An 11,313-nucleotide genomic window follows, 5' to 3' on the forward strand; every position below is an offset into this window, starting at 1 on the left:
GTGAAAGCGGGCAGGGGAGATGGAGAAAACAATATTCCCCCATATATAGGCTTTAATAAACATTAAACGGTAATGGGGTCTCACCTATTTCGACTGTCATCTTGCGCAGTAAAGCTGACCCATTGACCAGCCCTTTTCACCCCAATATTTCGGTACTTTTACTGATCTTGAACATCAATTGGATTGTCTCAATTTAAGTGACACATCTGTTCTTTCTGTTCCCAGTAAAAGGTTCTGTTGGCAAATATAAACCAACCTAAAGGCCGGTATAGACAGTGCGAGGCTGCTCGCTGCCAATGCCTCGTGGCGAATGCTCGGCTTTGCCTCGGACTGTGGATACCAGGGTTGCTCGCTATGAGGCGTTCCCGTCGCACAATGTGAGGCGAGCCGTGTGCTTGTCGGTTTTAGAGCAGTGCTCAAAGGTGCCTCGCTCCGAGCTGTGCGTCAAGTGGATACCTGCGCTGTCTGCCTCGCACCATACAAGACACAATTCTGCACTGCAAACCAACAAATCTCCACACTGTCATCATGGATAATCATGAAATTATCCGACAAACTGTGGGACTCGTAACACCCTGAATATTATAACAACAAGAGAGAAGACTTGTGGCGCGAAATATCGCAGTCAATGAATGTTTCGGTGAAAGATCTGAAAAAAGAAGATGACGTCTCTGTTGGGGTCTTACCGACGTAAAAGTTCAAGTGAAAAGAAAAGTCAAGTTACAGGATCAGGTATGTTTGTATGTATGGATCACATACATCTGGAATAATCACAGATATTCGTTGTTTGGATATACGAAAGAGGTATTTCAAACTTGTAAATGAGTCTCCAGTAGCTAATAATCTCAGAGTAACAGCTAATCTTTCCTTGGTGGTAATAGCACTTCGCATGTACGTGTCACGTTTCTTCCCGGCAGGCTCTATCAATGTAATTAAATGTTCAAAATCTTGCTTGGACATTCGCAAGAAATCTGCAACCGAACCTCACGCCTTCTAGGAGTCTGTTCCCATATTAGAACCGATTTCGATAAATGTTTTGACCCACCAACGGGGTTTACATCGCTTTTTTCTGTTGTTTTTTTCCTAATAATCGTCGCCATCACAATAAAAGCAGCGGCAGACACTTGCGCATTTCTAGAAAAAAAAATCATATTGTCCCGACTGTCTTCACTACGAATGCGGTTGGTTCGCGTGCTCGCAGTGAGTATTCGTAGTTACAAACTAGCTGCTAGCTGAAAAGCTCACCCTGAGGCAGATGGCACGAGGCATTTGCAGCGAGCAGCCTCGCACTGTCGATACCGGCCTTAAAGCATACGCTCCTGGGGGTGTTCATGTATGAGTGATAAACACTTCTGTGGGTCCGATTTTTAAAATGCTGCTTGGGAATAAATAATGAGTTTTTGAGTTTCATTGTTTTCTTGGAAGTCCATAATCTCTAAATCAAACCGTTTTGAATACAAATAAAAAAGAAACTTTAAAATACTCTCCGAAAACAATTTTCGTATTTGGATAAAAGAAATGTAAACCCCGCACTCTTAGACGTCAGTGCAACCCTTACCTATAAATGAAATTTATATTTTCAATAATTCATAATGATAATCAATTTATAAGAGAGTTTATATAGAATCATTGCTATGTAATATATAACAAACCTTTAATTATAAACCACAGTTTTTTGTACTAAAGCTAGAAAATGCGTTAGACACTATCTTTTCTACTGTTTATTATTCAGGGAGAATTATTTGAGGGGAGGTTTTTGGTGAGAAGCTGGTTACTCTAGAGACACGTAACTCAGAGATTGTTAAGTGTATGTTTTGTCCAGTTTTATATATTATAGGCAGTAAACTCAATGTGCCTACTGCCTCATTAATTAAGGCAGCAGTATGTCTCAGTCGTATAGCCAACTATTTTATATGGGTTAATTGTTCATAAACACACCTTATTAAGAGCGTAAATATTATCATTATTGACTTAAAACACTTACATCCACATTGAAAAGCACAACTGTTATTTGGCTACAGATGGGATTTTCATCACACAGATTCAACTTGAAATTGTTTTAAAGTAAGAGCATTAGGTTCACGGCATGATTAAACCCTGACGAGAACTGAAAGGCAAATAACACGGTGGAGAGTTTGGCCACATTTATCCATGATGCGGTTAATATTCACACAGACTGGAAAGCCCTGTGACTACTCTCTTGTATATTAAGCTCTACTTGTTTCATACTAAGGAATAGAAGCTCAGTTGTTAACTTTACTATGTTAAAGGGAATCTATTATTTTTTAGTTTACTGCCTCCTTAGATATGGGATAGCATTTACGGATAGCTCGTTAATTTCGGATACGACCCTTGAAGTTTAACAGATAATAATTGTACTAGATTAAGTAATGCATTAAATATAAGGAATACATGCTACAAATCTCCTTCCATATTTTAAAACAAATTATATTTAACACTATTGATATTATTAACCGCTACCCATATTTTTTTTACAATAAATTTGGCTATTTATAAATTTTCACTGTATCACTTTTGCTCACAATAATTTATATCTAGTCTGTCTTGTCTGTCTGTCTGTCTGTTCTGTCTGTCTGGCTGTCTGTTCTGTCTGTCTATGTCTGTCTGTCTGTCTGTCTGTCTGTCTGTCTGTCTGTCTGTCTGTTCTGTCTGTCTGTTCTGTCTGTCTGTCTGGTCTGACTGGTCTGTCTGTCTGTCTGTCCTGTCTGTCTGTTCCTGTAGTCTGTCTGTCTGGGTCTTGTCTGTTCTGTCTGTCTGTCTGTCTGTCTGTCTGTCTGTACTGTCTGTCTGTCTGTCTGTCTGTCTGTCTGTCTGTCTGTCTGTCCAGTTGTCTGTCTGTCTGTCTGTCTGTCTGTCTGTCTAGTCTGTCTGTCTGTCTGTCTGTCTGTCTGTCTGTTCTGTCTGTCTGTCTGTCTGTCTGGTCTGTCTGTTCTGTCTGTTCTGTCCTGTCTGTCTGTCTGTCTGTCTGTCTGTCATGTCTGTCTGTCTGTCTGTCTGTCTGTCTGTCAGTCTGTCTGGCTGTCTGGTCTGTTCTGTCTGTCTGTCTTGTTCTGTCTGTCTGTCTGGTCGTATGTCTGTCTGTCTTGTCTGTTGTCTGTCTGTCTGTCTGTCTGTCTGTCTGTCTGTCTGTCTGTTTCTTGTCTGTCTGTCTGTCTGTCTGGTCCGTCTGTCTGTCTGGTTCTGTCTGTCTGTGTGTGTGTGTGTGTGTGGGTTGTGTGTGTGTTGTGTGTGTCGGTGTGTGTGTGTGTGTGTGTGTGTTGTGTGTTGTAGTGTGTGTCGGTGTGTGTGTGTGTGTGTTGAGTGTGTGTTGTGTGTGTGTGGCGATTGTGTGTTGGGTGTGTGTGTGTGTGTGTGTGTGTGTGTGTGTGTGTGTGATGTGTGTGTGTGTTGTGTGTGTGACGTGTAGTGTGTGTGTTGTGTGTGTGTGTGTGCGTGGTGCGTGTGCGTCGTGTGCGTGTGCCGTGTGCGTGTTGCGGGGTTGCGTGTGCGTGTGCCGTTATGGATGCGTGCGTGTTGCGTGTGCGCTGTGGCCGTGCGTTGTGCGGTGTGCGTTGAGCGTGTGCGTGTGTCGTGTGCGTGTGCGTGTGCGGGTGCGTAATAGTGCGTTATGTGCTGTGTGCGTAGTGCAGTAGTGCGTGTGCGTGTGCGTGTGCGTGTTGACTGCGTAGTGCGTGTGTCGTGTGCGTGTGCGTGGGCGTGTGCGGCGTTTGTGCGTTGTGCGTGTGCGTGTGCGTGTGTGTCGTGGCGTGGTGCGTGTGCGTGTGCGTTTTGTGCGAGTGTGCGGTGTGCGTCTGCTGTGTAGTGAGTCGTGCGGTTGTAGCCGTCAGATGCGGCGATGTTGCGTGTGCGTGTGGCGTTAGTTGCGTGTGTGCGTAGTGGTGTAGCGTGTTGTGCGTGTTTGCGTGTGCGTGTGGCCCATCCGTGGTTGAGTGTGCGTGTGCGTGTGCGTAGTTGGCGTGTGCGTGTGCGTGTTGCCGTTGTGCGTGTTGGCGTGTGCGTAGTTGCGAGTGCGTGTTGCGTGTGCGTGTGCCGGTGTTGCGTGTTGGCGTAGTGCGTGTGCGTGTGCAGTCGTGTGCCGTGTGCGTGGGTGCGTGTGCGTGTTGCCGTGGTGCGGTGTGCTTGTGTGCGCTGTGCGTATTTGGGGGGTGTGCCGTGTGCGTGTGGACGTGTGAGCCTTGTGCAGTTAGTGCGTGTAGTGGCGTGTGCGTAGTGCGGTGTGCGTGTGCGTGTGGGACCTGTGCAGTGTGCGGTGTGCGTGTGCGTTGTGCGTGTGCGTTGTAAGCGTGTGCGTGTGCGTGTGGCGTGTTGACCACGTGTGCGTGTGCGTGTGCGTGTGCGTGTGCGTGTGCGTGTGCTTTGTGCGTGTTGCGTGTTGCGTCCGATGCGTGTGCGTAGTGGTCGTGCGTGTGCGTGCTGCGGTGTGGGCGTGTGCGTGATGGCGTTGTTTGTGCGTCGTTGCGTGTGAGGTGTGGGGTCCGTGTGGCGTCGTGCGTGTTGCGTAGTGAGTGTGCGTTGTGCGTGTGCGTGGGGGGGGCACGTTGTGCGTGTGGCGAGTGCGTGTGCGTGTGCGTGTTTGGCGGTCGTGCGTTTGTGCGATTGTGGTGTGCGCTGGTTGTGGTGTGCGTGCTTGCGTGTGCGTTTGAAGGGTGTGCGTGTGCCGTGGTGCGTGTGCGTGAGAGCTTTGCGAATGTGCGTGTTGCGGCCCAGGCGCGCAGCGTTGGTGCGTGTGGTGTGCGCTGTGCGGGTTGTTTGAGTTGGTGCGTGTGGCGCTGTTGCGGTGTGCGTTCGTTGCGTGGTGCGTGTGCGTGTGGCGTGTGCGTGTGCGTGTGCGTGTGCGAGTGCGGTGTGCGTGTGCGTTGTGCGTGGTGAGTCGTGCGTTGTGGCGTGTTGCAGTTGTGCTGTGTTTTGCGTGTGCGTAGTGCGTGTGCGTGGGCGAGTGCGTGTGCTGTTGTGCTGTGTGCGTGTGGTGTGCGTGTGCGTGGCTATGTGGGGTGCGGGTGTTGCGGTGTGCGTGTGCGTGTGCGTGTGCAGTGTGGCAGTGTTTGCGTGGTGATCGGTGTGCGGCTCTAGTGCGGTAGTATGTCGTGTGCGTGTTGCGTGTGAGTGTCGTGTGCGTTGATGACGTTGTCGTGCGGCACTGTGCGTGCTGGTGCGTGTGCGTTGTGCGTCTGCTGCGTTGGTGCGTGTGCGTGTCTTTGCGCTCGTGGGCGTGTGCGTGTGCGGGTGGCGTGTGTGTTCGCTGCGTGTTGGCGTGTGCGTCGTGGCGGACGCGATGGACGCTTTAGGTGGTCTCGCGTCTGTGGCGTTGTTGCGTTTGTGCGTGTGTGCGTTGTGCGTCGTGCGTTTGTGCGGTGTGCGTGTGCGGTGTGCGTGTGGCGTCGTGAGTTTGCCGGTGTGCGTGTGCGTCGTGTGCGTCTTTGTGCCGTGTGCGTGTGGCCGTGTGCGTGTGCTTGTGCTGTGCGTAGTTGCGGCAAGATGTGCTTGTTGCGTTCAGTGCGGTGTGCGTGTGCGTGTGCGTGTGCGTACGCGTTGTGCGTGTGCGGCTTGTGCGTGTGGTGTGCGTTGAGTGCGCTGTGCGTGTGTGGTTGTGTGGCGTGTGCGTGGTGCGTGTTTGCGTGTGCGTGTTGGCATGCCGCATGTGCGGTGTTGGTTGTGCAAGCGTGTGCGTGTGCCGTGTGTGCGGATGTGCGCTGTGCGTGTGCGTGTTGCGTGTGCGCGTGTGCGGGTTGTGGTGTGTAGTGTGCGGGCGTGTGCGTAGTGTGCGTGTGCGTGTTGCGCGTTGTCGTGTGCCGTGTTGCGTGGTGCGTGGTGCGTGTGCGTGTGAGTGCGTGTTGTGCGTGTGACGTGTATGGGCAAGTTGTGCGAGGACGTACGAGAGTGTTGCGTGTTGTGCAGTGTGCCGATCTGTGCGCTCGTTGCGTGTGCGTGTGCGTGTGCGTGTGCGTGTGCGTGTGCGACTGTGCGTGTGACGTGTGCGTGAGCGTCGTGCGGTTGTGGGTGTGCGTGTGCGTGTGGGTGTGCGTGTGGGATAGTGCGAGATGGGGCTCTGGGTGTGCGTGTGGGTGTGCGTGTGGGGTGTGGTGTGCGTGTGCAGTGTGCGTGTGCGTGTTGGCGTGTGCGGTGTGCGTGGTGGCGTGTGCGTCGTGCGTGTTGCGTGTTGCGTGTGCGTAGTGCGTGTTGCGTTGTGCGTTGTGCGTGTGCGTTCGTGCGTGTGCGTGTGCTGTCGTGCGTGGTTGCGTTGTGCGCTGTGCGTGTGCGTGTGGTGTGGCTGGAGTGTGCGTTGCTGAGACGGGTGTGCGTGATGCGTGTGCGTGTGCCGTGTGCGGGTGTGCGTGGTTGCGTCCATGTGTGCGTGTGCGTGTTGCGTGTGCGGTTGTGCCGTGTGCGTGTGCGTGTGGTGTGCGTGGCGTAGTGCTCTGGATGGCGTATAGTGCGTGTGACAACGATGCTTGTGCGTTCGTGACGTGCCGTGTTTGTGTGTGTGTGTGTGTGTGTGTGTGTGTGTGTGTTTTATTGGGATAGGAGAGTAATGAAAAACTTTTAGATTTCTTAATCGCATTGAACTCCTTCGATAACAATTTAAAATTTACTTGGAAAATTTCAACAGAGTCAGTTACATTTCTGGATATTGACGTTTACATCAAGAAAGGTTACTTGAAACACAAAATTAATGTAAAACCTACTAACACTTTTCAATATCTACACTAAAACAGTTGTCACCCTGTATATGTAAAAAGATCAATTCCCAAAAGCTTGGTTACACGTGCAACCAAATTATGTAGTGAGAGTGAAGATCTTAAAAATTACGTTAGTAACATATATGATGCTTTTTTTTAAACGAGGATATTCTGAGAAGCTATTAAATGAAAAGCTACAGCTCAATGACAGTAACCTTAATAATAATTATGTCAAAAAGAAATATTATGATGAGCCTAAATTAATAACACAATATCATCCTCGTCTCTACAAAATTAACAGCATTTTTAAAGTGGCTTACAAAATTCTTCAAAATTATCCACTGACAGACTTATTTCTAAAAAGTATTCCACGTATTGTTTTTAAAAGACCTCCTATCTTAAAGGACATTATATCGAAACCAAAATTACCAGCTAATTCTGATGTGGAAACTAAATTTAAAGGAGCACATCCATGTAATAAATCAAGATGCATGGTGTGCAATCAAATACAAGAGTCATCAAAATTCGAAAGTAGTTCAACTAAAAAAGTATACAAAATTATTGGAAATTTTACATGTGATACAAAAAATGTAGTATATCAAATTCAGTGTAAACAATGTCCTAAAGACTACATCGGCTCTACAACAAATAATTTAAGAATAAGAATGACAGGTCACCGTTATGATTTTAAGCATAATGATGAATCAAAACCATTAGTCATTCATAGTAAAATACACAAAGAATCTTTTGAAAATGTATATACAGGAAAACCAATACGATCAATAAAAAATAATTCAAATACATCAAAATTAAGAAATTAAGAACAAGCATGTGAAATTGTCACAAAATCTAAATTTCCCTATGGATTAAATCTTGGATAAATTTAAATCATCTCATCTCATCTTTACACCCACAGTTTGGACATATGTTTATCATTTCAAGAATATTATGCTTTTATTTATCTGTTTACATGTATGTTTTTAATTATTTTATGTGTTTCGTTATGTTGTTTTGACCTGAAGAAGCGTAATGCGAAATATAGTTAATAATATTAATATGTTGGCCTTTTTCTACATATATATATATATATATATATATATATATATATATATATATATATATATATATAATATATATATATTATATATTTTAATATAAAATACTTACGTAAGCTCGACCACTTTCAATATATCCTTGTAGAATACAGGAGCAACAAACAACTGATAACTGTAAACAACTATGATACACTCTGTATATACAATACACATATATGCAAGAATACATAAGCATTGACGGATTTTGTTGAAATAAATATCGTTGGAATTGTAATAACATTCTATAAATCGTTGGTACCTTGGGTACCTTGTACATTTTGTATAACTTATGTAATACAGCTGCTTCTGGCTTGTGCAATCGTACCTTTAAAGTAGTCGTGCTGCTTATGCCTTGACGGATTCCGTTGAAACTTTAACCGTTGGAATTACAATAAATTCTGCAAATAGTTGGTGTCTGGTACAGTTTTATAACTATATTGTTTTTTATTTTATTATTTTGAATGATTTCAACAGTCGCCATTTTCTTAATATAAAAGAAAATAACACAATTTTTTTACTCTTACCTATTCAAGCCTATAAGCCAAATTTGGTTTCTTTAGCTTTACTGGTTTTAGAGATAGTAATTTGTTAGTAAAAAATACAAAATGGAGGCTACAGGTTAAACGAAGAAGAAATTGGAAAAAAGTTATTCTTCATCTTTAGCTTAGAATCATACACAGAATTTGTAAATACATTGCCAGCCCAACCTGTTTGTTTCACCCTGTATATGTAAACGGATTGTAAACAGATTATAACAAATCTACACACTCATTATTGGTGATAAAACACAAATGTAATTGGTATATTAGAGGATATAAGTTTAATGGAACTAATATGTTATGAATATCAAAGCTGCAGTGACAAAGTAAAGGACCCCAACATGTGACTGAGATTGTGTATGGAAGTCTGCCAAGGCTGAACAGGAAGATGGTATGTCAATAAAGAAGTGCACGCGAGTTTGTCACGGAATCCCGTTTCAATGATAAAATACATCACTCTTGTTAATGTTATTTTTCTGTGGTTATAAATTATATTAGGATGTTATAGCCTTTCTGATATGAGAAATTGTAGTATTCCAGAGTTAGTGGTGGTTCAGTGCATATTAAAAGACAACTTTTGGAATACCTTAAACAAAATTAAAAACTTGAAAGCCAATTTCATTGTTCAAGTTTAATATCTACCTTAACGTAACCATTGGCAACATCAAAGTGATCTTAACAAGTATTAATGAAAGTTTTTTCTTATTTAATCAATGAAGTGTAATTAAAAGTGAAGGATCTTTGTTACTGCATCTGTTTTAATGGATCTATATACGATAAGGTCCTAATTGTATTAGAACAAGGAACTGACAAATAAGTTTAATTTCTTTTTTATAGACTGTCTATTTGTTCGGAGGATATATTAAGAGTGAAATAATGTTTAGATTTTTAGATTTTCGAGTGACTTCATCGGAGCTTGCTAGGACGCGTGGTGTGGCGTACTCGTTACCTTGTTTTATTTAATATTTAAATTATATGGTTATCGGTCAAATTCCGTTATATGCCCCCAACGCTTAAACTTTTTTCGATGAACTTAGAACGTTATAAAACGAAGTAGTTGAGTAACAGAACTAACATTCCATCAATCAACAAGCATTTCCAGGTATTGCGATCGGTATTGTTGTCGCTGTTATCTTATCTTTCTCGAGAATCCCGATTACGGCAGGCCACGCGGCATCACATGATTATTTAAGTTTTTTGCACGGTACATAATTGCCTTTCCATTACAATTCAATTTATATTTCTGATCCTCTAGAATTTTATATTTTACTGATAGGTACTATCTCGAGGGATGTTTTTCTTTCGTGGTTGGAGGCACTCGCATTTTGGGTGGCGGAGTGTAATCAAGAATAAAAACAAGTTTTGTGTGTTTTTTTTCAATAAAGAGTTTAGTTTTTGTTTGGTAGTGTTTGTTTTTGTTTTTGTTGAATTTTGGTGTTTGGAGAAATGTAGGGGTGTGGTTGATATAATACGTAAGTACCCTTTTTTCTTAGCTAGTAACCAATTTTAATTCATTATAATCATCCGTAAATGAAAAATTAGCATTGGGGGCATAATGTTAGTTCTGTTACTCAACTACATCGTTTTATAACGTTCTAAGTTCACTGAAAAAAGTTCAAGCGTTGGGGGCATATAACGGAATCTGACCTGGTTATCTCGATTACAAAATAAGTTTGCCTAAGATATCAACATTCCACAATCATTAAAAATCGTATTAGGTTCATGATCTGCACCCAATAAAAATATATTTCGATCAGTTTCAAGGATATTTTTATTATGTCATATAACATGCGCATCTGATATAATTATAACAATATAAACGAGATAAAACTAATTTTTATTATTATTCGGGAGTCATTGTCTCACCAAAAAAAATTTAAAGGTCATGATCTTGAAACGCAATTAATTTTATCAATAATAGAGTATTCGTTTTAATGTTTATTGTTTAAAATTAGTACAGATTGTTTTTCAAATATTATTCATGAAACATATCCATTTGAGCAATTTATCCAAGCGCCCATCCTTTGATTTATTCTAAAATATAAAATAATCTATTTCGAGTTAAAATTAATGGCTAAACGTTTAAACATGAAATTAATATTAAAGTTGGTACGTTGGTTCTGGTAATGTGGGTGTGTTCAAGGGGTCTTCGATGGATATTGGATGATGGAGAACGAGCCAAGGGATTCCGCCGTGACTACCCTAGCGATACAGAGTAATGCCATTCGTGAGTGCACAACTGAATTTAAATAATTTTAAAATTATGTGAACTAAAATATTTATAATTCAAAATATAATAAATGTATAATAAATTAATAGTATTTTAGTAACTAAACAACTTGTAATTATTATTTTATATCTCTTGATAAAGAAGATGAAATTTTAATAGGATGGAATTAGCAAAGTCATAAATCCTATTTATATAATTGTCTTAAAACCAGCTAAATATCCTAAAATGTCATATATAATTATTAATGTGTCCATAAATTATTACAAGTTAAGATACAAGATATTGAACTTATATTAATTTAATATACTGTTGTATATTTCTTACTTCTTTCTAATCCTTTAAAACTATTAAAAAACGTTGTTTCCTAATGAAGTCATCAATTTAAATACTGTCATTTGACATCGTCTAATTAGTAGTGAATTTATTTTTAATTTCTATGTGAGGCCTTTTAAATATAATGTTTAGCAAGACTTTAATTTAATCATTGATTTTATCTCATAAAAGTCTTTGACTATAAGTTTTCATGGTTTTCAATGAGTATGTGTCTTCTAGCTTTATGACGAGTAGCTTATTTTAGATTCTTTATGGGCATAAACTATTTTAGATCAATGTAATAAATATTGTACATTAGGTTCTAGATTCGTTTTATTTAATTAGCCAGATGTAAAAAGGTTTTAAAAATATCTGGAATTTTTCAACCTATCAATAATAATGTTTTTATAAGAATACAATATAATCTGCGGTGAGTAAAA

General features: G+C 41.8%; 1 protein-coding gene across 1 annotated transcript; it reads right to left on the minus strand.

The window, feature by feature from the left end:
- Positions 1 to 352: 352 nt before the first annotated feature.
- Positions 353 to 6,367, minus strand: LOC124353196 (filaggrin-2-like). Its single transcript, XM_046803081.1, has 4 exons — positions 5,637 to 6,367; positions 3,504 to 5,476; positions 1,246 to 1,319; positions 353 to 520 (listed from the first exon to the last, which is right to left on the minus strand). Exons 1-4 carry the CDS (start codon positions 6,365 to 6,367, stop codon positions 353 to 355), a joined length of 2,946 nt encoding a protein of 981 aa, XP_046659037.1.
- Between the last annotated feature and the right edge of the window lie 4,946 nt (positions 6,368 to 11,313).

Source organism: Homalodisca vitripennis, chromosome 1, assembly GCF_021130785.1.
Source record: "Homalodisca vitripennis isolate AUS2020 chromosome 1, UT_GWSS_2.1, whole genome shotgun sequence".
Lineage (NCBI taxonomy): Eukaryota > Metazoa > Arthropoda > Insecta > Hemiptera > Cicadellidae > Homalodisca > Homalodisca vitripennis.